The sequence below is a fragment of the Cynara cardunculus genome (assembly GCF_001531365.2).
Source record: "Cynara cardunculus var. scolymus isolate 2C chromosome LG 16, CcrdV1, whole genome shotgun sequence".
Lineage (NCBI taxonomy): Eukaryota > Viridiplantae > Streptophyta > Magnoliopsida > Asterales > Asteraceae > Cynara > Cynara cardunculus.
Window position 1 is genome coordinate 4580827 of NC_037543.1, and position 27876 is coordinate 4608702.

The 27876-nt window shown below is 36.7% G+C and overlaps 1 protein-coding gene across 2 annotated transcripts; it reads right to left on the minus strand.

The window, feature by feature from the left end:
- On the minus strand, nucleotides 1-26808 carry LOC112529693 (AP-4 complex subunit epsilon-like). 2 transcript variants are annotated; one of them, XM_025141045.1, is made up of 12 exons: nucleotides 26453-26537; nucleotides 26107-26325; nucleotides 24965-25150; nucleotides 21209-21424; nucleotides 20971-21081; nucleotides 20229-20426; nucleotides 19987-20118; nucleotides 16689-16745; nucleotides 16479-16595; nucleotides 4869-4946; nucleotides 4570-4713; nucleotides 1-1372 (listed from the first exon to the last, which is right to left on the minus strand). In XM_025141045.1, exons 2-12 carry the CDS (start codon nucleotides 26173-26175, stop codon nucleotides 326-328), a joined length of 2355 nt encoding a protein of 784 aa, XP_024996813.1. In that variant the 5' UTR covers nucleotides 26176-26325; nucleotides 26453-26537; the 3' UTR covers nucleotides 1-325. The 2 variants fall into 2 exon arrangements, with proteins under 2 accessions (XP_024996813.1, XP_024996812.1); XM_025141044.1 differs by having other exon boundaries at nucleotides 26107-26808.
- Between the last annotated feature and the right edge of the window lie 1068 nt (nucleotides 26809-27876).

The following is a 27876-nucleotide window of genomic DNA, read 5'->3' on the forward strand; positions in this document are numbered from 1 at the left end:
TTCATCCAAAACCAATGAGCCTCAGAATATTATGGATGCATGAGAACAAAATGTACACTGTATGAAGCACCAACAACAACAATCTTTTCCCTAAAATACAATAAACTCCTCTTCCAGTAATTAAAACAAAAAGAAAAACAACAATCTTAATAATACACCACCACCACCACCTTATAACAATCAGCTGCAAATCTGTTTAACACTTCGTGAAACCCGCACACCAAATAGCCCGATTACGCTTCTTGCTTCTACTTAGAATCTGTTTTTTTATATCCTCTGGGAGCATCCAGTTGTGATCTTGGGAGTTTTGTGTTATGAAAACTAATCAGCCAAGCAAATCACTGAATAAGTTAGGATTCTGGCTTGTTGGGTTTACCCCCATCTGTCTCACAAGTGCATCTTTGTTCAGAGCATCTTTCAGACTTGGACCCTTGGTTAACGACGCCGTTCGTTTGGTTGTATTCTCTGAACTAGGATCATCTTTCTCGTTCAATATCGTATTCTGGTTCAGATTCTGCCCATTTTCGGAATAAAGGGACATAAGATCAGGACCATTAGAAGGAGTAGCAGTGATACCATCTTCGCTCATATCAAGAAGACCTTCCAGTTGTTTAAATGGATCAATGACAGAAGATGAACTACTCATGGTGCCAGTTGGTTCAGCTAAATCGAGCAAGTCAGGAGGCGGCGGCTGAACCACTGTGGTTGTGGGCCGCACTTTCTCCTCCGTGTGATTACTCACTCTTGAAACCTTACTATGACCACCACCACCGGCGGCGGTACCACCAGATTGCTTCTTTTCAGACCTTGAAGATGTACCCCCAAACAAAGAAGCAGCAAGTTTTTGCTTTTCTTCAGAAACCTCAACATGTGGCTGCCTTCTTGAAGAAGAATCGTAAGAAGATGATTCACGGGATTTAGATACCACAGTATCGGGTTGTGTTGCGCCACTAACTGTAGTCCTATGGGAATCCGAGTTTGAGGTGGATGATGAGGCAGCAGATGAGTACGTGGGTTTACCCCACTTCTTTTGAACCCCATCAAGCCGTAACTTGAGTCCAGTCGAGCCTGCATCAGATACAGGTCCCAAAGACGCAATGGGTTGAACATCTCGTTGATAAGATGGCTCGGGTAGGGGTACAAGTTCAGTTGGATAAGAAATTGGTGCGGGTATCCCAATAGGAATGACGGGTTTTGGAACCTCGTAAGCCTCAAATCTAAGAGAATGACTCGAAGTATCATACTGGTTTTGGTTTCCCATGTTGCTGATACTTAGAGTTCCAGACCGTTCATGCTCGGGGATATATGGTTCAGCTCCTTCTTCTAATGACTTGTGGACATAACTATCAAGGAACGAAAGGCTCTTATCAATCTGCATGGAAACAGATCCAAATGTCTTCAAATTCTTGACAGTAAACCATTATAATGAAATAGACGACAGAAATTATATATAGCAAATTTATCAAACTTAGATTAACTTGAAATATATTAAACCTCAGATTCACAGAAAAAGAAAGTTTGACTATGATGTAGGTTTGATGTTACAGAGGGGAATAAGCCATAGAACCCTCATCTTGGACAACCAGATGACAGGTGCAGAAAATGTGAACTTCAGAAACTATGCAAATGGGCATATTCAAAAGGCAACCTTATGAAAGTGGACCTTGGGGAGGACCTTATTGGGTTTGTTTACACATTATATTGTGAATTTAGGGTCCGCTTGGATTTCATGGAGGGATTTTAATTTGGAGGAATTTGGATTGGAATGGATTTGAAACCATTGGTGTGTTTCATTTGTAGGATTTGGAATGGAATTGGATTCCATTTTTTATAAATAATCATAAAAATAATTAAATTACATTTTTATAAATTGCTTTTTACAAAACTAATGTTTTTACCATTTTTAAAATCTTATTTCACACAATCCTACGAAATCCCATGAAATCCAGAGAATCTAAGGATTTTCAAAATCCTATATTTGTAGGATTTCAAAATCCTATGTTTGTAGGATTTCAATAGGATTTCAAATCCGAACAATCCAACAAACCAAACATGGGATTGGAATGGATTTAAAATCCAAATCCCCTCAAATCCATTCCATTCCTGCAAACCAAACGGGACCTTAGGGTTCTAGCTACCCAGGGAATAGCCAAATGGTTCAGCTAAACAGATCTAATAGTTAACCAAAGGGAGAACAGGCATATCCATTTAAAATACAGAACATATTAAAACACTACTATTATCAATATAGTTATTTAAATAAAATACCAACTATGAATATATATATATATATATATATAGGTGGAGGTTCAAAGGAGAACGCCTCCATTTTACGAGAACGTGAGAACACCCTTATCACATGTGATAATACGCGTGAGGGAACCTGGTGGTATGCAGAAGACGTGTTCTACGACTTAGGTCGCGCCAAAGGTTGCCTGCGTCTATGATTTAGCATAACACATGATGGTCTTGATGGATTATAGTATCATATCAACAACACCCTTATCACATGTGAGGGGGCGTAGTGGTGTAAGGGCGACTTGGCCCGCGACCAAGATCACGTCGAAAATCTCCCGCATCTCTTATTTAGTATCACGTGTATCATATTCATATGTGATGGAATAATATATTACATCATTTTTACTAGATTTCCACATCTCATTTAGCAGCCAACTTCTCAGTTTTGTTTCTTCTCTCTCTTCAGTTCTATTTGATTCTTTTGCTCCACTTAACTTACTATGACTACTTTATGGATGGAAACCGTAGGATTTCTTGGGTATTTTGTAAGAATTTTTATTCCTTGCAAAAGACTTGATTTTGTGCGTGCATGATTGCTTCATATTTTTACAAGTACTAAATTCTAAAAAGGATGTCAATTAAAGTATGTTTTGCTGCACCAAAAAAAATTAGCAGAATAGTTCATAATAACAATTTTATGCTATCACCAATAAGAAAAGCAAAATAGTAGCAAGAAATTTTTACAGCTTTGTTTCTGCTACTATTACTCCTGTTGCTGCAGCGTCGCTGCTTGATCGGCGGGGAGGAGCATCTCAAAGTATGGGGCAAAGGATCAAAGGCTTTTACTTTGTCACCCGGGATCACGACTATGGCAGGGCGGTACGCTCTGCTCTCTCGCTACCCCTACTCTAATCAAAAGACTAAAGGCCCCTAAAACTGTCTATAAGGCTAATTTAGCCTAGGGAAAAGGCTCGTTAACTAGCCCTGACGTAATTTTTCTCATTTCAAATCGATATTCTTATCGAAGAGAAAGAACGAAAAAACCCAATTACCTAGCCCGGTAGGTGGAGGAAAAAGGCGGAGAACAACTAAAAAACAGTAGCAAATTAGTTTCTAACTAATTTCATAAATCTAAAACGACCATTTTGTGATGGCCTGTTCTTATGCTTTCTACATAACATGTAATTTGCTAAATTTCACCCGAGTTTTTCCAAAAAAAAGTACTCCTAACGGATCCCTTCCTAGCGAAAGGTGTGCTCTAATGAAAAGTACACAACACAACAAAATGTGTTGTGTACTTCTTGTTGGAGCACGCCTTTGATGATCAAATGTCAAATTCTGATTAAATGATATGGTGAATGGTAATCTGTGTTGGACATGTTTTTCATTAAAAAACTAAGCTTGCCATAAACAAGATGGAAATTGACGAATTAGTAGAAGTAAAGATAAGCAACTGGAAAAAGGAAAGATGAAAATTTATTATTTAATAGACGCTAGACACACACATATATACATATATTACATATACATGTGTGTAAGTATGTATACATATACACATGTACAATATGTAATTCAGATAATGTATATAAAAAGATGTTTTAACATTAAATCATCATCAGATAAGAATCATCAAATTGACAAGATATTGACCACTAACATTAAACCTCGAGCCCAAAGAAAAGGTCATCAAGGAGAAGATGACAAGTGAGATGAAGATCTTGATCCCATCTTTTGTGCAGTATATTAGCTGAAAATATGTTTACTAGACTAGGATTTCATTCAAAGTACAAGGGATGAAGACGTTATTTTTTTATTCATTAACAAAGGCTCGAAAAATCATTGTGTGTCTCATTTTAATGAACACCAAGGCACATCTCATTAAAGCCAATAAGCCTGAACCAAGGTCAGGCCACAAAGTTGCATCTCAATGAGTCTTGCGCCTCGGTACTCCCTTCACAACTATGGGTGATGGAATAGATCGAAATCCTATAAATTAATGGTGTTCTGATTACTCATGCTAAACCTCTAAAGACAACTGATGTCGTATACCAACCCCACACATAAGTCATCTTGAGATTGGGGTTCAAGCCATTTTAAGATGGCAATAGAAAAGACACTAATGTCTTTATCCAAAAAAGAAAAATTACTAATGTGCATGTTCAGGGGAGCGCGTGTGTTGAGAAAATAAAAATATGCTTGTATAAATGCTCCTTCAATGAAAATAAAAGGCAATCAGCAATCAATAATTTAACCACGGAATACGATATCATGCTAAGCCAAAAAGCACACAAAACATGTTAGAAATAACAGTTTATATGCACAAAAGATCACCTCAATGTCTTCACAGCTTGCATCTAATGGCATTATATTCTCTATGGCATTGGCGTCGAGATCAAGGATTGCCTGGAACTCATATGCACGTTGCTGGAGATCAGATGAGTGAGATGCAGACAATTCCTCTAGCAAAGACTGGCACTACAACGAGAGAAAAAAACTCAACCTCGATGTCCCACAAAATTGTATATTGAGAATAAACAGTTGAAGATATATAGCCTTGGAGAAAAAAAATTAAAAACCCGATCAGGTATTATTGGCAGTGAAAAATGATATGAGAATTGATAGATACTGACCTCTGGTAGCAAATTGAATTTTCTTCCAGCTGCTTTTTCGAAAGAATATACTTTCATAAGTGCTGTCACTGCATATGCCTTCAAAAATAAGCAGAAAATTGAAGCTCGTTATACTCGCAAAAAAACGTTCACTCTGCAGTGAATAACATCAGGTAGAAGTTTCAAATTTTGGGAACATAGGAAACAAGAGGGAACAAAGACAAATTATAGCACAACCACTAGGCTCTAACTAAATAAAAATCAACCCCCTTCCCCAACCATAGTGGTTATGGTGCCACGACAAGTCATGATAGGAGCAACCTGCCAGGACGTCATGTGGACAAGGTGACCATCATGGACACCAAAAGGCAACAATTCATTCACAATATGTAATTTACAGGGTATTTAGGGTTTGTTTGTTAGCAGCTTAATGGGACTCGCAGCTTATTCAGTAAGTATATATGACTGTTTGGTATTGGCTTAATAATGTAAAAAGTGGCTTATTCAGAAAGCTTCTAGGGGGGAGCTTCATGCAGAAAGGCAGAAAAATTCCAAACCTGCCCCCTCCAATTAAAGAACACGCTCCTTCGATTTACGAAAAAGCCCCAAACAAAAACATTCCCAATCTATACAGACAGATTAATCTACAGAGACAACTTTTTCCATACAGGACTTAATAGAAAACCAACCAAACAGCCCCCTAATTCCTTCAGAAGTATATTGACCAATTATTACGGAGATTACATCTTTGCACGAAAAGCAACTGCAATGACTTAGCATCTGACACAAAACGTAGTTAGATATAACTAAAACAGTTTAACAAACCAAAGGGCCTTTGGCCTAGCGATATCGTAGCATTTGGCCTCCTAAGAGGCCAGAGGTTCAAACCTCACCTAAGGTGAGGAGGGTGTGTTAGTTTATTTGTTGCTTTTGTCGTATATAAATGTGGAATTGATACAGTGAATATAATCCCTCATTTCTTGGGATTATTTTTCCTTTTGTAAATTTGGTAGATATTTGTATAGTTCGGTAAATTTCCTTGTATGTTATCAAATCCCATTAATTATGGGATTCTAGTTAGGTCTCTAAGTTGTATAAATACCCCTTTTGTTTTTCAATAAGAATAACAACATATTTTCTTTGAAATTACATGGTATCAGAGCTACAAAGATATATGTTTTAACAACTTATTTGCTGTTAATAATCAAAACCAATAACCGAGGTTCAACATGTCGGAGTTCGAATCGAACTCCACCGTCACATCTACCGATCGATCAACACCAGTAGTTGACTACTCTCAATCACCGAAGCAAATCACTGTGCATCGTTTGAATGGGAAAAACCATCTAGAATGGTCACAATCTGTGAAACTCGCCATTGATGGTCGAGGTAAGTTGGGCTTCCTGACTACTCAAACTTCAAAATCAGTCTCATTTGATCCAGGATACCGTAAATGGTGTTCTGAGAATTCTTTAGTAACTGTGTGGCTACTCAATTCAATGGACATGTCCATTGCTAAGCCACATATGTTCATGAAAACCGCCAAGGAAGTGTGGGACTCTGCTCGAGCGACATATTCAGACTTCGAGAATTCTTCCCAAATCTTTGAAATTAAAACACATATGTGGCAAGCCAAACAAGATAACCGTGATGTTAACTCTTACTATAATGAGATGGTAGCATTATGGCAAGAATTGGATCAATGCCACGATGATGTGTGGGAGAGTTTTGCAAATTGTACTCGGCAGAAGAAGAAAGAGGAGAATGACCGTGTGTTCATGTTTCTGGTTGGTGTTCACCCAAGTCTCGATGAAGTTAAAAGAAGAATTCTTGGCCGACAGCCTCTTCCATCCATCCGAGAAGTTCTTTTAGAAGTAAGACTTGAAGAAAGCCGAAGAAAAGTAATGACGAACGGGATCCAACCGACTGATGTCGGGGACACAGCCGCCCTACTTGTCCGTGGCATAGAACAAGGGGGTGATACAAAAAAGAAACCTTATTGTGACCATTGTAAGAGGTTTTGGCACACTCGGGACAAGTGTTGGAAGCTTCATGGCAAGCCGACTGGAAGAGTAAGTCTGAAAGAGCCCTACACACCACAGTTGAAACGACTCAAGACACTCAAATCCAACCAGGGCAGTCTCAATTCACAAAGGATCAAATGGAGCAGCTCCTAAAATTACTTAAAAAAACCAGACCTATGTCTTCTTCTGCTGACCCATCCTGTGCCTATGTGCAATATGGTAAAAACACCCCTTCGTCTAACTATTCATCTTCTCATATGTGCTTACAAAATACATCAGCCTGGATCATTGATTCAGGGGAATCTGACCACATGACTTCTTGTTCAAATCTCTTCAATTCTTATAAGCCTTGTGCAGGAAATAGAAAAGTACGAATTGTTGATGGCACTTTTTCTACAATTGCAGGAGTTGGTGATATAAAGATATCATCAAACTTCATTCTTTCTAATGTCCCACATGTTCCAAAACTCTTGTAATCTGATCTCTGTTCATAAACTCCCTGCTGACCTCAATTGTCGTGCTTTGTTCTTTCCTTCCTTTTGCATTTTTCAAGACCTGGACTCGGGGAGGATGATTGGACGTGTTGATGAATGTGGTGGACTCTACATTCTAGATGAGGGAATCCACTCTAATGGAAGAGTAATAATGAGATTTATTTATGGCACTTTAGGCTTGGACATCCAAGTTTCTTTTATTTAAAACATTTGTTTCCTGTGTTATTTGGTAATAAAAATCCCTCATCCTTTCAATGTAAGATTTGTACGTTAACAAAACTACACAAAAGTACGTATCATCCACAATCATATAAACCATCTATGCCTTTTGCTTTGATGCATAGTGACATATGGGGGTCCTTCTAAGGTCACTACGTGTCATGGGAATAGATGGTTTATTACCTTCATAGATGATCATACAAGGGTCTGTTGGGTCTATTTGCTTAAAGAAAAATTAGAAGTTGAACATGTTTTCAAAAAATTCTATAACATGATTCTAACTCAGTTTGGCACTAAGATTCAAATTCTTAGAAGTGACAATGGTAGGGAATATTTTACTAAAACTCTAGGGAATCTTTTAGATGCTCAAGGCATAGTTCAACAAAGCTCATGTGTAGATACTCCACCACAAAACGTTATAGCCAAAAGAAAAAACAGGCATCTGTTTGAAATCACCCGGGCTTTACTATTTTCAACTGAAACACCAAAATATTTATGGGGAGATGCTCTTCTGCATGCTACATATTTAATGAACCGAATGTCGTCTAAAGCTTTAAAGTTTCAAACACCCATATATGTTTTAGAAAGTTCTTTTCCAAAGTCACGATTATTTTGTTTCATGCCATTAAAAGTTTTTGGTTGTACTGTGTTTATTAAGAACACCAATATCAACCTTGGCAAATTAGACCACAAAGCCCTAAAATAGTCAAATGTGTTTTTGTAGGAATCGCACCACATAAAAAGGGATTTAAATGTTTTCATCCAAACACGGGAAAAATGTTTGTTACCATGGATGTTAAGTTTTTTGAAAATATTCCTTTCTTTAAATCTCGTCTTCAGGGGGAGAATAAAAAAAAAAGACTTAAATTTTTTGGATCTAGTATTTCCAACTACATTTGTTACCATGGATGTAGATGTTCCAATAGAACCACGACTAGATCGAGAAAGTGAACATAATATTCCTCCTGAAGAAACTGAAGTACCATCTGAACCTCAACAAGTTACTCAAGAGGATTGTAGTGAAAAAGAAAAAAAAACAATTCGGAAAAGTGTATGAGCGAAGATTCCCTTCAAACAAAGAGTTCAACACAATCTCAGCACCTGATTCCGAACCGAGGAAGGAACCATCTCTTGGTAAGTCATGTGACCTGAATGTCCCAATAGCCTTGAGAAAAGAAAAACGTACATGTGTTAAATATCCTATGTCCAATTACATGTCTTGCTCAAAACTCTCACCAAAACTCTGTTGTCCAAAGTTCAAATTCCCAACACTATACAGGAAGCCCTTAAAAGTCCAGAGCGGAAAAAGGCTGTTCTAGAGGAATTGAGTGCTCTTGAGAAGAATCAGACGTGGCGTGTTGAAGATCTTCCGAAAGGTACTCCCACAGTTGGTTGTAAGTGGGTATTTACTCCAAAATTTAATGCTGATGGAGCCCTTGAAAGATATAAAGCAAGGCTGGCAGCCAAAGGTTTCACACAAACCTATGGCATTGATTATACAGAWACATTTGCTCCAGTTGCAAAGTTAAATACCATAAGGATTCTACTTTCAATAGCAGCAAATCTTGATTGGCCAATTAGGCAATTTGATGTGAAAAATGCCTTCTTGAATGGCAAACTAGAAGAAGAAGTTTATATGTTGCCACCACCAGGGTTTGAAAGTAACTTTGGCACAAAAGTGTGCAAATTAGAGAAAGCTTTGTATGGGCTTAAGAAATCCCCAAAGGCATGGTTTGCACATTTCACTCAAGTAGTCAACAGTCACGGATACAAACAGGCTCAATCTGATCATACTCTGTTCACTTGATTTTCCTCAAAAGGTAAAATTACAACCTTAATAGTTTATGTAGATGACATACTCCTCACAGGTAATGATCATGAGGAGATGGAAAGTATGAAGGATCGACTTGCTAAAGAGTTTGAAGTAAAGGACCTTGGAGAAATGAAATACTTTCTAGGTATGGAAGTTGCAAGGTCAAGTAAGGGCATTGTATTGTCACAAAGRAGATATGTTCTGGATCTTTTACAAGATACTGGAATGAGTGCATGTCAACCGACAGATACTCCAATTGACCCCAACAAAAGGTTGGATGGCATTACTAATGGGAGGCAGGTTGATATTCATCAATATCAACGGTTGGTTGGAAGATTGATTTACTAATCACATACACGGCCTGACATTGCTTTTGCGGTTAGAATGGTGAACCAATTTATGCATTGTCCTTATGAAGAGCATGAAGAAATTGTCCACAAAATTCTTAGATATTTAAATAGTTGTAGAGGTAAAGGACTACTCTTTAAAAAAAAAGAGACAATCGAACCATTGGAGCCTTCACTGATGCAAGTTAGGCAGACCCAAACATGAGCAGAAGATCTACATCGGGATATTGTACTTATGTATGGGGAAATCTTGTCACGTGGAGAAACAAGAAACAAAGTGTTGTATCCAGACGCAGTGCAGAAGCTGAATTCAGATCAATGGCAGATGGCAGATGGCAGATGGCATATGTGAAATAATTTGGATCAAAAGGGTCTTTGTTAACTTACGTTTAAAGGTTGAGCTACCTATGAAGTTGTTTTGTGATATTAAAGCAGCCATTAGCATCTCACAAAATCCAGTCCAACATGACAGAACAAAACACATTGAAGTGGACCGACATTTCATAAGGGAAAAGTTGGACAATAGGACTATCTGCATTGCATTCATCCCTTCCAAAGAGCAAACAGCAGATATCTTAACCAAAGGACTATTTAGACCGGCATTCGATCGTCTTATAGACAAGTTGGGCATGTATGATATATATGCACCGACTTGAGGGGGAGTATGGAATTGATACAGTGAATATAATCCCTGATTTCTTGGGATTATTTTTCCTTTTGTAACAATTTTGGTAAATATTTGTATAGTTTGGTAAGTTTCCTTGTATGTTATCAAATCCCTTAAATTATGGGATTCTAGTTAGGTCTCTAAGATGTATAAATACCGCTGTTGTTTTTCAATGAGAATAACTACATATTTTCTCTCAAATTACAATAAATATTATATACTTTAAAAAACAGGTTAACAAATTATTATTAGAGTAACAGGCGTGTGTGTACGGATTATGGTAGCCTTCAAACATCAAATACTTATATGCTCTGGGTTATGAGATAATGCATATAACATAACACACATACATTTGCAAGAAAGACAATGGAATAACCTATAAGACGATGCAGCATATTAAAGCATTTTTCTTTGAATCACATTTGGCTTTCTAGCCAAACTTCTGGACAGGTTCCATTTGGGTTAGTAGGTATCGAGTTATTTTTTTTTCCATGGCATTACCTATGTATCGATATGTTGACATTTATTTCTCATGGTATACCAAGTATATGACAAGATCCTTGCAAAAAATTTCCAAGGAAATGCATCGTCATGTCTGTTGATGATTCTAAGGATCTCTATCTTCTAGGAGATGCAATGACAACTTTGTCCCTAGTCCCTACCTTTCTCTCCGTAGATAAATACAAAAGTGATACTTACATTTCTTTCTCCCACTAACTTAACATGTCGTTTTAATGTGAAGTGTGTTAAGTGCATTTTATGTGATTTTATTGTTTATGTGATTTCATGGTTTGATTATTTGCTTGTGGGTGCTCCAAATTGGTTTGAAAAAGTCTGCCATTCTAGTTAAATTGCATGTTTCTAATTGGGTTGTCATCACTGACAGACTGTAGGATTTAACTAGCATATTCTGTGACTCTGTTTTCCAATACTCCCAAGTTTCACGTGTTATTTAGTTTTACTTTTGGGTTGTAGTTTCTCCCTTTTTACATTGACAAAAGATTGTTGTTTAGGACTATATTTGTGTGTTTAATTGCTTGGGCAGCCACCACTCCACCACTGGGCGGACGTAGGTTGTGTACACCTCATTTGTCCCTTTTTGCATCGACACGCATGGCCTCTCCAAGTCGCCCAAAGCGTCAGTGTTCTAGTCGGGCGGGCAGAGTCAGGTTGTTCAACCTAACATATCCCCGCCGCCGATGTTTTGCTCCATGCTAGCATGCAAATGATTGAGCTCATCACCCAAAATATACCAACATATTACCAGTTGGTCGGTGCGCAATGACAGTATCACTCAGTTACACTACCTTCCGATCTCACTAGCATGACTGGGCATACAGATTAGAGGTTCCGTGATGTTCAGCAGCCACCTCACTTAACAAAGCACACACGTGCACCACAGACGACACCTCCACCCCCGCACAGGCATTTTTTTCTCCCTCATGAGCTTATTAACTGATTCGACACATGGACCTTAGAATCAAGGGAAGAGATAAGAGTCGTTTCCAATAGTCTCAATGACTTGAATGAGACAATATGCACGATCCAAGAAGATATTGCTAGTCTTAGGGGTGATTTTCTTGAGGTGCATGACATGCCATTGATCGGAGTATAATCTGCCTATGGCAAGATGTTGAGCGCATCAAGCACAATCAGTGTTGATTCTTAGAGCGCTACTATCGCCAACACAATCTCCCCCTCCCCCCTTCCCCGTGATTTATTTTTCTTTCCGTACACCCTAACCCGAGTATTGAAGACAATGCTCCTCTTTGCTTGTGGATGGGTGCTTTTTTCCTTTTCTTTTTCTTTTTCCTTTTTCTTTGCATATAGTTTTATTTTGCTTTGCATTTAAAAAATCCAAAAAGATTTTTGATTTCTCTTTGTTGTGCCAAGACTTGTAGTACAACACATCTTGTCACATGATTTAGTTGTTGGATTCACTAATTGCACAACTTTTTGCCATGTTCAATGATTTGTTCAGGAATGATGTTACATTAGTTGTCACTTGCCCACACTGTTAAGCATGTTGTTTCTCGTAACCTTTTAGGACTAGTTTGCATACCGAAGTCCCCCTACATTACAAATGTGACTATAACACTAATTGCACATTAACTTTTTGCCATGTTCAATGATTTGTCTAGGAATGATGTTACATTAGTTGTCACTTGCACACACTGTTAAGCATGTTGTTTCTCGTAACCTTTTAGGACTAGTTTGCATACCGTAGTCCCCCTACATTACAAATGTGGCTATAATGCATGGATCTACCTAGTGATATTTTGGGTCTTTTGGATTGACACATATGTAATCAATCCCAATTTTCATTTCTTGTGTGTTACCTCCCATTGAGGTGTAGTCTAGGCTTTTGACTGGTTTCCCGTCCAAGTTTATCATGAATGTACATAGAGGCCTTCATTTCATAGAAAATCCCGAAAATAAACAAATATATTTTCATTTTGTAACCGAATTTGAGCCTAAATGCTAGACCTTTTGTACAACCATAAACCAAAAGAAAAAAAAACATATTAAGGTTGAATTCTTCAAAATTATAGATGGGTTTGATATTTAGTCTATATATAAACACGAGCATAGCTTGCAGTAGTTTGTTGAGCCCCCAAAACGAGCATAGCTTGTGGATTCACAAGCCCTAAAAACAAAAGAGAAGGCAAAAAAAGCCTTCAATCCACCAAAAAATTTAGGCAAAGAGCCCTTATGTGCATAAAAAAAACCCCATAAATTGATATCCCCAACATCGCATATACTTTTGTGGTGAACTCTTAGACTTGAGAATAAATTCAATCGTGTTAAGGCTACATTTTGTTTGTCTCGAGAGGGAGGATTTGAGCGTATACACGTCCCTGTACACACTTGAGAGCATAGAGTGACACCGTGAGCATCCATCCGTATAGATCACTATCCCTTCCCATAGCGGCTATGGTATGTTTGCGAAATCTTTTTGGGTTACGATTTCTTTTGTGATATGCTTGATTGGTGTGTGTTAGTTTTGACGCTTTGGTAATCATAAATTCCTACTTATATTTACTCCAATCCAGCACATGGCGTTTGGTTATTTATCTGCGATAAGTGATCTTAATGCTTAATCATGTTATTGAGTTATGGGATAACTTGTCTTGAGAACTTTGGAGATCTTCGTTCGTTTTTCTTTCTTTTTCACCTGAATACATTCTATTTCTTTCTTGAGGACAAGAAAGCTTAGCTTGTGGGTGGTTTGTTACGTGCATTTTATGCACCTAAACTTTGTGTATTTTAGTTGCATCTTTTAGTGACTTTTAGTTAGTCTAACTTTTTTTTCATGCATTTTTTTTCTCTCTCTTATTTCTCTAATCACGGTTGGAATTTCTTTCAGGGATGGTTTTATATGCTTTTGGTATGTGTTTTTGTACAAATCATGCATGATTTTAAAGGTGACATGGGTGAAGGCATGCTCGAGGTGAAGAAAGAAGAGAAAGATCAAGTGAATGTAGAAGATAAAGCCGAGGAGGAAGAAAAGAAGAAGTATCGAGAGCAAAGAAGAAAAACCATTGAAAGAGATGAAGTTGGAAGAACATAGTTGTTGCCCATGCTTCATGGGCACGAAAGTCTGCTTCGCAAGCGCGAAGAAAACACACTAATTGATGCTAAAAGTTTCTGCAACAGTTTCAAGGGAGAAGATTTATTCATGGTCATGAAGCACTGCTCCTAAAACACGTTACAGTTTTTGCTGCACTTTCACGGGCACGAAGGATTCACGACCATGAAAATCGATTAGACTGTTTTTTTGGGCTTTTACTTGAGCCTTTTTGACTTACCAATTCATACTTCTTTTAGGGTTTTTTTTAAGCGGTCATTATTTTCTTAGAACATACGATACATTCGATTTCTCAAGTTCTTGGATCACGATTTACAATTCTTGGGGAGGAAGACTCTTATGCTAGGAGCTTATGCCATTGGAATCCGAATTACTATCGGCTTTTCCTACGTTATTGATTATCTCGTTCCCTATCCCCTTAGTATATTTGATATCTTGTTTTGTGCGAATATTGTTATTGATTGAATTGTTCTCGAGTTTTCTTCTTTAATCCTTCAGTATTCGTCGTTTGTTTGCACTAGGTTCAAGTTCTCTGCATTTCTCCATTGTTTGCACTCTATTTAACTTACTGCACTCATTTCAATTTTGCACCTTCTTTGAATTTCTGCACTTCAATTTCTGCACATTAGGTTTAGGTAACCAATTTTCTGCACTTATTTAATTTCAAGCATTTAGCTAATTTTCTACACATGTTTGAGTAGTTGTTTATTGTTCGCCTTGCTATGTGTTGATATTAATTTCCTTATAAGAATTTAATGTAGCTATCTTACTAGTTCAGATGTACTCCATTCTATTTTTATTGGGATCTAGATAAGTAATTTCTTGTTGGTTTTAGTTTAGCATTCGTTTTGTTGGGCAATCGTCGCTTGAGATAAAGGTTTTGGTATTGACCAATTGTTTTTAAAACGGGTGTTGGGTTCTAATCCATTTCGATTCTAACGAAAGTTGGTGCTGATTCAACTGGTAACAAAGCGTTTGGTTAATTCGATCAGTTTTTGATATAACAAAAGTTTGATCTTTCACTAAGATTAAATTGATCAATGACAAAGGTCCTAACATGTAAATAATTTGGGCGTTGATTGGGAAAAGAAGTCATTCTAAATCCTAATGATTCTTCCCAACGTACACATGTTGCGAAAGGAAATACAATTCTTGGTTTAGAAAAGCTTTTCCACCTCGAGAGAGAGTTGAAGTAGCTTTGCGTAACGAATTCCCACCATTACCGAACTCCGAGGTTGACATTAGCCACTTCCCTTTAGTTGTAGGTCGCTTGTTTTGCTTGGTTTTACTTTTAATTGTTTCTTGTTTTATCTGTTTTCCTTGATCTTGTTTGTTTCATGTCTACTTAGTTTAATAATCAAATCAATCATCTGATTCGCATCTAGGCCACGATTATTAAGTGGTTAGTGTTTAGACCGTCACCTCCCTRTGATCGACCCATATGCTACATAACCCATACACTTGTAGTATATATTTAAAACACGTCTATTAACACCATGCAAAACACCTAAGTGTCAGGTCCTAGTGAATCATAACAGTTCCAAACAACTTTTTGCTCCTTACTCTCTCCAACCATGCCCCCATCAACCCACCAATCCCCAATGAACAGTTCTGGAAAATGTTATACCATCCATAGCCATATGTTGCAGCTTATCATTCCTTTTCTAATCTCTATTTCTTCATTATTATTGTCATTCTGATACATTACATGCTTGCTTTCTTCCACTACCTCTAGGATTTCATTAGAAATCAAAATTTTCACACCCTTAACCAGCATTCATTGTTCTATGTTGCATGTCGTTAAACCATATCCATCTGTTTGATATCATACTAGGGTTATTTTGCTAAAGGTTCATTACTTCATTATGGAACATACTATTGCACACAGAGGAGTGTCGTTGCAAGTGTTTGAGAAGAAAAAAAATTCTCATAAATCTCACAGAACAAATACATAGGATTTATCAATCAGCAACTCAACCTAGTTGGATCTAAATGCCACTTGATGATTGTGAACATATATGACATGGTTAACTGATTTTTATGAAAAATACAGAAATTCGTTAGCAATTACATAATGGTTGGACTTTGAGTGTCAACTAGTTGAAAGATGCTAGAATTGATGCCCAGAGGACATAAGAGCAAGGGAAGATCAATCAAAACTCATTGTAGTCACCTGCTTTCAACCCTATTCCTCCATCTAAAGGCCAAAAACACATATCAACAGGTTAATCACTCTCAACACTCCTATTAAGACTATTACAGCCTAATTTTTCTTTTTTATCACCCTTTAGGAATGGAAAAAGTCACATGTACTCACCATTACAAGTAATGCCCCTACTTTCTTTCCCAAACATGAAACCATATGAACAAGTAAAGAGGTCAAAAAATAACTTTTAGAAAACGAGTCAAGTATATGAAAGACTGCAATCAAGTATACCAATAGACGCCATTTAGTGCTCATAAAGCTCATAAATATACCTTAACTATATCATCATCTGAATGTGCTTCCGCCGCGTCGCATAACTTACCACTGATGTAAGAAGCAGAATATTTACCATCTGCAGTTCCATATTCACCCAATACCCAACATATGACCTGTTCTCAAAACTAACATAGTAAAAAACAAATAACAAAGCAGCCATGTCCACATCCAGAGTGAATATGAAACCTACATATATCAGAACTTACCTGGAGAAATGCAGATGGGAGTTTTGGCTGATCAACTATTTGCAGGTAAGATTCCACCTGCAGCCAATAACAGACAGTTCCAGTCATATAACCCAAAAATAAAAATAAAAAGAGAGAGCATATCGTAAAACTATAATTTACCATAGCGTGACTTAAAATCATCAACTGACTAATTATCGATGCATGATTTGCATGCTATTCACATAGATGCAATAACGCAATTATTGGGTCATAAAGAGATTGACTTTGCTCAAGTTTTTCTGAGCCTCCCAATTGGTTGGACCGTAGGCGCGATGATTTACTTCACGGGCGAGGTCTCTGGTTCAAGTCCAGGATGGCGCAGCAGGCACGTGTATATCAGATCAGACTCAAGTCAAGCTAAGTATTAAGAATAAGAGGTTTCTATTTTTAGCATCAAACAGCTTGCAGGCTTAGTAAAGGCCGAGTCAAGATAGATTGATTGGGTCATAGACTTTAAGTCAGGGTCCAACAAAGTTTTGGCCAATTTTGGGTTTCTACCCCAAAAAAATGATGATGGATTACTAAATAAGTAAATAGTTTAGGTCCATTACAACAAGCACAAATCAGACATCTTTCAGATAAATAAAAATTCTGTTCGACAAATTGAAAGTATTTACAATATTTCAAATGAAATACTAGATAAAGAAATTTCAAATGAGAGACATGTCATACTAATGATTTGGTTTACAGATTAAAATCAGATCAAGTGCTCAGTAGAGTATTTGAACCAAGCCAAGTAGGGCTACACCAGACCATGGTTTGATTAACTAGGGCAGGTTAACTGAAGGTAGTTCTATTAATCATTAGAAGAGTTGAGCCATGTCAAGTACCCAGTAAGGAAAGATATGTTAACAACCCTAGACAATCGGATCATCTAAAAGGCAAGAACAATAATCCCAAATACAAAGTTTGATATGAGCATGTCAGTATGTCACTGTCAACTAATAGTTCATATCAAAACAAAAAATAGTTTTATAAGTAGGTTACTTAAACAGTAGGTTATTCCAAAGTAGGGGTCCATATAAAATAGCCACCATGATAAAAATAACTGATAAATAAGCAGCAGCTCAAGCAAAACAAGTAGACAAGGAAAAATGAAGGGAGAAAAAAAAACAATAATTAACCACATAGAGGTCATTGGTAGTGTCCATTGTCCAAGAGACCAAGACGGTCACTTGCAGAAGCAGAGGGAAAGAAGCTCAATTAAGGGGACAAAGAAACACGGTACAGTAAAACCCAAGCCAAATAAAAGCTGAAAGCTCATTCTTGAGAACAATAGGACCCTTCATGTCATGTTTATTGCTTTAGCTGGAAGCATTGCCAAGCAACTAGACAGTCAGGTATTTGCTGTAATGCTAATGATTCTTTGTGCATTACACACATTGATGAAGGATATCAACAGTTTAGTGCTTATATTACAGATTTGTAGCAAGTTACTAATTGGGAAATAGAAGACTTTGAAAGTTGAAACTGGGTGGAATAATTTACGTTGATGTTGGAGTTTGGTCTAGCAATGTAGCAGGTATGATTGCTTCTGTAAGAGGGCTTGAGTGTAAAATAAAATAGGTAACAGACTTGGATGGGTAGAAGATAATATACGAACCATAGGCCAGGTTTGTAGACAGCACTCAAGAGAAGATACCTCACACACCATCATAACGTGATCGAATACATTTTCTATCAACAAATATCCATTAATTTCTAGCTCCATAATACTTCAACAGCAGAAGCTATGCAAATGATTGCATATGAATGCACAAATACTCAAGATGAGATAAATGGACCAATGCATACTGAAGTTGAAAGTAGATCTGCAATCTACATCAGTTTAGTCCCTTAACCTTTTGGTATTGGGACAAACTCGTGTCCTTCATACATTGTTTCTCCCCTTCAGCTCCCAGTAGTCAACACAATGGTACTTCTATTGAACTACGGGTTTAATAGCTGAAATTCTTCATTAGAAACCCGCATGCAATAGGAACAAGAACAACTACATGCTTTTAGTCAGGGATGGACCTATTAGGAGCTGAGCGGGATCCCGTGCACCCGCTCACTCGATTATTGCAAGAGAAAAACATTTAACTGTCTGAAAGGTGCCCCGCTTGATTTTGAGGGGTGCCCTTAAATACTTTGAACCAAATCTACAACAGAAATTGAACACCGGTGGGATGGTTGGATTACCACTTCACATGCAAGAGGTCACGGGTTCAAATCTTTTAAGTGAAAATTTAATTTTTTATCATTCAGTTTTAGGCTCCACGGCCAGCCCAGGGAATTTACTCAGGCCCTACCATGCTATTTCTGAAAATAATAACAACAAAAATATAGTTAGAAGGTTCAAACTCACAACCTCAAGTACAATTATAAGCATTACTATCACTATGCCAAAGCAATTTTTTGTTAATCTTTCTCCTATTTTGATTTTTTTGTTTGTTTTCATGATTTATTTTCCTTCCCAATGTCAGGTCATCTTAAAAATCATCGCTTTTTATCTCATTTTCAAGACAAGTAGACAACATATATTTATTTTAAGGATCAAGGTCGGTTTCGATTTGAAAAAGTTTATTTTATTCCCCAAATCGGCACAATTTATTTTCCCTAGGTCAAACCGCATCGACTTCCCCCAAGGTCAAAATGCTATTTTGCGGACCTTTGATCCACCTTAAAGGTGCACCCTCTCCAAGAAATTCCTAAATCCGCCAATGCTTTTGGTAGCCCCATTATTCACAATGTCTGCAATATGTCATGAAGCTAATAGGTGGCAGAAGAAAGGCTGGAAAAGTAAAAATCCAATAACATATGAACGATGGCTGGAGGATGTTGCCTCAGATCGTGTGCTACAATCACATTTTTCACCTCACAAGTGCACCCTCCCTCTATAATGAGACCTATTACAAAAGATCTTTTGAGTGAACGTAATCATAGGTACTAGCGTCAATGAACTTATGAGCACATATAAGTATAACAGGCATATTTCAATCAGTATGGAGGTAGTCATGGAAAAGAAAGGGAAAGAAAAATATGTGAAGCCCATTATAATTACATCATAGCCACACAAGTCACAAAAAGTACTATCAGATAAGCATTTCATATAAAGGTCATGCGCTTTAATCACCACAAAGGTATACATGATGTATGTAACAACTATGTGGAAGTGATCACGACCACATGAAAGAAAACCACAAAAACGCTGTCAGATATGCATTTCAAATAAAGATATAGATAAATTGAAGTAAGAACAGTAAAAAAAAGTTAGCACCGGACGAGAATTACATACAGCGGATGATCTCAGCTGACTATCTGCTGTATCATCATCCTCTCCAAATCCCTCAGCAATCAATCGCATCAAGTTATGTGCCACCTTAGGGTTCACTAGATCCCCAGCATGCTGGAAGACTTTGTTCATGGTCTATAAAGTTAAAATGTAGGGAGGAGAAAAAATAAGAATTTTAAGAAACATGCAACATTTCTATGAAAATTGGCCTTCTGAAATGAATTAATGTGTATGCATGAGCAGACCTGGATAAACCAATGGTTGCTGGGCGCAAATTGCTCTGCAAGTTCCACGCATCTCGAAGCTGTTTCGGTTTTGTAATGACTATCATTGATGCTAATCATGTAATCAATCATACGGTCTACTATCACTTCCACATTTGAGGACTTTGTCATTTTATAAAGCAGCTCAAAGGTTTTCCTCTTGAGAGTGTCATCAGGGTCCTGTGTCAAGAAGTGAATGAGAATTTAATATATGCGTATATATGTCAGCACGTTAATAAGAAAAAAGGGATTTCTATACCTGAACAACTATATCTAAAACCAAGTTGCTTAAACATAGAATAGTTGAGATGAATGCATCTATTCCACCGGGAAGACCAACAAAGATATCAGGAAGGAAACTGTAAGGTATTTTAAAGTTCTATTTTCAGCAGTAACAGTTGAAAAAATTGAGGGGTCATTGATTGGTCAATAGGACAGGTTGAACAGGCATCTATAGCATTATTGAATAATTTTGCAAAGAAAGGCTAGTTCTATTAGCACAGCAAAGGCGAGATCAATGAATAGATAGACTTGTATATATAGTTCTTGATTCGGCACCAATCATAACTGTTTTGAGTAACTAACTTCATTAGCATGTATCTGATTCATATCTGATAGATCAATGAACTAGATAGACACATAAGTAAAAGATTGGTTCCAATCTAATAAAAATACTAGTTGCTTCAGATGCATATGTGAAGTATGAGATACTGAATCTACATACCTCTAAGCAATCAATTACAGCAAGTTGGTGTTGTTCGGCAATTTCTGGACTTAACCGTATCAATCGACCAAGAGCATCGATGCCCATATACTTCAAATTGTGACTGTCACTCTACAATGAAGAGAAAGTTGCCAATAAGACTAGCATATATATAAACCAACAACTTTGACGATTATCCTACTGCCAAAATACTTCTTTTTTTTTTAAAGATACCATAATACTTGAAATAATGGCACACCTTCAGGAATTTAGCAATTGCATCAGCCGCTGTTTCCAATAACTTTGGACTCGACTGTATAGATGAGATGCAACATATGCATTCATAAAGAATGGCATTTCCTATGTTACTAGTTGTGTCGCTCTTCCTCATTATGTCTCCGATGACTGTATACATATGTTCGCTGGACCTTTTGTCGCCACTACCAAGTAAAGCCAAGATTTTGAGCAACTTAATCTGCATATTGAAAAGAACTAATTATGATGTCAAAAATTAAGAATCACAAATACAAATTTGAGCTAAATAAATCAATAATTAAAACAAGTAATTAAACTAAAAGATAAGAATTCCTTTATAGGACAGATGTATGATTGAGCTAGCATCATCATCATTGTACTACTTTCGAACCATAATAATAGTTCATAATAACAAATAACCAGATTCATATACCGCAAACACATGTATTAATCAATTAAAAAGCCATAATAAATACATAAAACCATTCTAGATTGTTGGTATATAGTGGGACTTTGTTGTGTCGAGAACTCAGGCACATTACAGAGGTATGCCAGAGGTCTACATGTTGGTGCTCCATTGACTCTTCACCCTCTTAGGGTCACTTGAACCCAACAATGGTGCTGAATACAACCAAACCATCCCACATAACATTGCCTCTGTTAGACTCGCAGTATTTAAGGCTAATTAGTTAACAAGGTAACTTTAGTATTTCCATAATTAATAGGCTCCATTCTATCAATTGATTAAGAGATATATATATTTATATTATCATATTATTTGTATGGTAATCATATTAAGAAAACGTAGCAACTATGTTTTAATAAATATAATTAATTAGCTCTACTTATAAGGGATTGGTGGAGAATAAATGGCATGCTTCATTTGATGTGAATGCTAAGGTTCACTTAAATATCTCTAGGAGAGATGGTTGCCTCCCAAAAGCAAGCCCATTTTGTATTTCAATTCTCGCCCACTCTTTGGCCTTTACAACGTTGGTTTTAAAATTATTTCAATAAAATGTCTCTTGGTTCCTATCAGCCTCCGACTCTCATTACCTAATGCAACGTCCACGCATATTTCCGGTTTTGTTTTAGCCACCTTAGTAAGTTCAATGTGCACATGATACTTGTTGATGGAACCAACATTGAGTTTCATATCATACCATTCACCTCATCATTGTTCCAAGGGCTTTATTGTCAACTTAAAGGAATGGTATACATTCATAATCTCTGGTTTTGATCACTACTTATAAACATCAACCTTGTAGATAACCTCATCATTTTTATAAGGTACACATATGTAATGACCTGCACTACACATGATTATAGACTCATAGCCCTGAAACAAAAAGTACATTCAGGCCCTGCTACAGGGCTCCAATGAGAAAGAATTTAGGATATAAAAGCTCTTGAGAGTCCGTGTTTGAGGGCATAAAGTGTTACAAGTCCTTTACAATGTATGTTTATCTCATATTATAGGTTGGTTGGCATGCTAGTTCTCTCGAAATCCCCAAAGTCCATTAGGGAGTTTGTTATGGCCTATGTAACTTGTCTCTTTGGGTATGTTTTGCCGCTAAGGATTTGTTACCGGAATGTGGGTTAGTTATTCCTTCAAGCATGTTGTTTTCCTACATATCTTGTCCCCTCAAGCACCCCCAGCTCCCTTAGTTGGCTTTCCTTTCATGTATTGGGTTCATTAGCCTACTTATCTTGGACATATGTCTCGTCCGACACAACCCTCATTGGGTATCCTATCCTAACATATACTCACATACATGCGTTCAAAACTAACTCTCTAACATAAATGTCTTGAGGAACATGATATGAAAGGGTAGAGACTTTTTATCATCTTAGATGGTAGGAATTCTAACTCTCATTGACACCTCATAACTCTATTGAATGAGAATCAACACATCTTCACCGCTAATCCATCAAAGAAAAATGGAAGATGTTACTAATTTCCTCCATCCGTCCTTCATACCTCTACCTTTTTATACGTGTGCATCAACATATATTGCATCGCGTAGCATAAAGATTAAAATTTATTTGGAACAAATTTGTATCTGATGCACACTTTTAGCTATGCCTAGTTACTAAGACAAGTATGAATAATAAGCTTAATTACAATATGTTAATACAATCTTAAATATTGTCTTCTTGTGTTGCAAGTATACGGATGAGTAATACATGGATAGTGGGGTTCTGAAATCCTAGAAAAATAAGAATACCAGGTGCAATTATACATGTGTATGTACAAGGCCAAAACCAAACCAATAAAACAAGATGTTGATTAGTAATTCAGACAATAGATATGATGCAAAATATATGTACGCTATAATCCATGTCTTATGATGCTTATACTTTTACTTAAATATATCCATATTAGTCCAAGCAACCAACAAAATAACTTCTTGTATTGCCTTGTTTTTCTCTTTGACGATCATAAACTCTCAAGTTTATTATCTATTTTAGCCTTTGCTTCTAATTTTGCGAGTTATGAACTTATAAGTACCAAGTTTTTTAATTATGCATCCTTGTATCCCCATGAATGCATCATCAATGATTCAATCAAGGATACAGTCAACATTACATGGGGTGCACACCCCTTGAAGAATTGCAACCCGAGGATTCGGCAAAGCGATAAAGCACCCCTGCTTCCTAGCAGCTGCCCTTGTAGTTATGAACTAGAATTAGTTATCCACCTTTGGTCACCCTCCAATCTTAGTATCCTTAAACTGTGCTAAGCAAATTAGTTACCTTAAAGGTAGATGTTGCAACATAATCATGGATCCAATAGTACTCCATCTCAAAAAAATTAATAGTAATATAATAACAATATTACTTTGAAAAATGGTTGTACCAAATTGATTAACAAAAGCATGTCAAGAATGACTATCCAATTTCACAAACAACATTGCTAGAATTCATAAAGGCTTTATAATGGAGCAATCATATGTTTGCAGCAAGAAGTATGACATGTTGTAGTAACTCTGCATCACTCATTATCAAGGAATTCTTTTGTTCCGTTCTCCTTTTTACAAGTTTTCCGTTACAAGTTTGAAATCTCTTTTGATAGAACTTATAAAATTGATTAGTGTAATTTATTTTTTTCACATGGTGTTCGTAAAAAAAACAGATGAAATGGATGTAGCCATGCACCAACAGTCAGAATAATAATCTAGAATACATGAGACAAGGTTGGGTTGCACCGATTGAGGTGATTTGGTCATCTCCATCATAGACATTCAAATGCAACGACTAGAAGAGAAGAGACAAACCATAAGACAAGAAAAGTAGTAGTGAAGAAAGGGTTGCACAAATGGTGCATACCAAATGATTTGGCCTTTGATACAACTTAGAAGTTCATGGAAGGACTTCCTTCATGTCCTGGACCCTAGGGGGTTCATTTTATGTTTGCTTCTAGGTGGAACTGATCTGTAATTGGTTTTGTTTTCACCTTGAGTGTACCATAACTGGTGCTAGAATTACTTTGTTGCTTTTAAGCATTTCATTGCTTATGAATACATTTCTATCAAGACAACACAAAAAAGATGCACATCCAGAAGAAATACTGTAAACAAATTAGTTATCGGCTAAAAAACATGAACATCCCCCTTTAGCTACCAACATAATATATGTACAAGCTTACAACTTTAAATCATACAGTAATGCAATCATCAAATCATATAGCTGATTCAGTTTCCAGCTCCCCAAGGTTATCGGGTATCAAGCTTTTGATTTTCCCAGGAAAGAAGCGTACCTGTATGAATGGAGCAGGTGTCTGATGATAGTCATAACTTTTTGGCAATCTGCGTTCAGCAACTTGTTTAAGAATGTTCACAAAGCTTACAACTAAATCCTTGTACAAGTTTACATCTATTGTGATAAGATCATATAGAGGGAAAAGTGTAGCGCCCATGACACCAGGGTCATTATCACAAAGTTTCTGCAAAATCGGAAATGTACAGGTTAAGAATCAGAAAATCTCGATTTTTTAACAAATTATGAATTTCAAGATGAGTCAAGAGGATGTTTACAATTAGAATAAAAGTTAATGAGGAAATAAACAAATTGCCTCATAAAATACAGTTGAATTGCATTAATATCACCTGTTATAACCAATTAACCATTTCATTATGCAAATAAATCATCAACATGAGAGAGAAGATTTGATAAGTTATGAGCTAAGATCTGATGATGTGCTCCCTAAAATATTCCACTATATTTTTACTGAAATGAAGTAGTGGAAATAACCACCTGTTTGTGGTGTCTATGCAGATGTTTCCCATGACTTTCACAGTTTCATCTCCTCAAGTGATGTATTCCAATAAATTTATACCATGGACAAATTAGAGTTTGATCTTTCATATTTATCTGTTATTTCAATAGCTCTCTTTTTATCATTAGACTTGATAAATAATGGTATCATACTTGCAGAATTAACTCAGATCAATTGATCAAATCCCTTTTTTCTTTTCTTTAACTTGAAATATCGATTAAATCGTATATGCTAATTTTAAATGAAGATGATATGGAGCACCATGTATAACATCAGCGCCTCCAACAATTAAGGTAAACTGACCGTCGAACACCAAACTAATTAATAAATGCAGGGCATATAATATATCATTAGAAACACAAAAATCGCACCCCAATATTCGGAGAAGGACCAAACAGATCTTATCATAGCAGAAGTGATTCAAAGAACAATAGATTAACTTAAACCTTGTTTCTAGTAAAGGATATTGTGTCTGGCTATAAGAACTCAAGGAAAATAATATAAATATCAAACCAAGCAAGCTTCAAATGCTTATAGCCAATCATCAGATTCGCTCTACTCCATAATGCAGGTAAAAATAGTACTATACAAGTAGAAAGCCTGTATAACTAAAAAGCACTGACCTTCTGGAAGCTGGATACAAGATGATTCACAGAGGATGGAGATCTCTGATAAAAGCTATGCAGCGCCATCACGGCCTTCTTCCTAACCCCTTCTTTTGGGTGCCCTAACAGCTCAACCACCTGCTGAATCACAGCAGGTATAGTCTCCTCGTTTATCAACTTACAAACCGCATTCAAGGCAGCACAAACGACCAAATAATTGTCTGATTTCAAGTCCTTCTGGATCGTATTCACAATCAATATAATCAAATCATGATCCTCATTCAAAAACAGCGTAACAGCCAAATACCCAGTTCGTTTCAGTAAAAGCGAATCATCGTGTGTCATCTTAACGGCATGAATGTACCCAAAAGAAGCATCATGACCAAGCATCTCGATGTAGACGAGGCGGATGATGTACTCTTTCATCTTCCGTTTGGGGATATCCGGCTCGTTTATTCGACGTTTTAGCATCTCGATCTCATGTAGAACTATACGATCTTCTTCGGATTTGGATCGGGCTTCTCCGATTGATTTGACAAGGTCAAGGAACTCCTTGGACTGGCCGAAGCCGCCTTGGGAGCCCATTGCGAGCTCCCTACCGATGGTCTTCAACTGCTCCAGCTTTGCAGTAAGAGAATTATGTGATTGAGGGTTTGAAGTAAAGGTAGATCTTCAGTCGATCAACAAGTGTGAGTGAAAATTGGGGAAGATTTTGTGGAAGAAGAAGATGTTGAATTTGGAGAGACGCGTGTTAAGCACGTGGCTTGGGTTTGTGTTGGGTTTTGGTTTTACACTTTGATCTTCATCAAATTATATCCACGGCTAATTTCCACTATTTTTACTGATTTTATTTTCAGAATATTTTTATGTATTCTTTTTATTCCTAAAATTTATTTACTTAAAAATAATTGGTTGTTTGTTTACCTTTTAATAGTTTCATTAAAAGATAGTTTCTGAATCGTTAAGAGGTGAATCTTATTTGGTAAAAAAAAAGTTTGTCTCTTAATGGTTCTAAAATTCTTTGAATAATTTTGTATCATGTGTCTCCCTTAACCATTCAGCGCTTTAATTTCATTGTAAACAATTATATTTCATTTTGCACAGTATCATGAGAGCCTCTTAACCATTCTGATCACTTAATTATTTTGCATCAAATCATTCAGCAACTGTCAAACAGCCCATAATATTTTCTTCGTAATTTCTCTAAAATAAGGAAACAAAAACATTTTCAAAAAAAAAAAACGATCATTATTGGCAGAAAAGTTAGGTCAAAAAGAGACCGTATTGAATCTCAACTGGTCCTTGATCAAAAATTTAGAACCAATTCTAGGTCGATGGTCATACAGGTCCTTTTCGGTTTTTAAAGAAAATAACAAATGCATATATTAAAAAATACATCGAATTATCAGTAAATTAATTAATTATAATAAACTAATTGGATAAAAGTTATGGGCTTTGACCGTGATTTTTCAGGCTTTAACGGGCCTTAACCGATGATAGGTTTTTGGGTTTAACCCGAGCTGTTTTAACCAGTTAAGAACCAGTCTCATGTTCAAAATTTAGAACCAAAACAGACATTCACCTATCACGATCCTTAGGCCAGCCCTTTTTTACTAGTTCAAAATTTAAGAACATTCCAAATATTGATCAAAATAGTTCGACGACTTCATATATTCCGTTACAACAACGACTAGATATTTGTATCGATTCCTCATCTAAATCTAACGACCCTCGAACAAAATCAAATTCATAATATAAATATGAAACACATGTTGCATATGCTCTAAG

Coding starts and splice junctions, on each gene's coding strand:
- LOC112529693 (XM_025141044.1), bottom strand. CDS start 26,673: ATGGGCTCCCAAGGCGGCTTCGGCCAGTCCAAGGAGTTCCTTGACCTT. Junction 16,746..19,986: donor GTCAGCTGAGATCATCCGCT/GTATGTAATTCT, acceptor TATTGGCTGCAG/GTGGAATCTTACCTGCAAAT. Junction 4,947..16,478: donor CAGATGATGATATAGTTAAG/GTATATTTATGA, acceptor TTATTTTTGAAG/GCATATGCAGTGACAGCACT.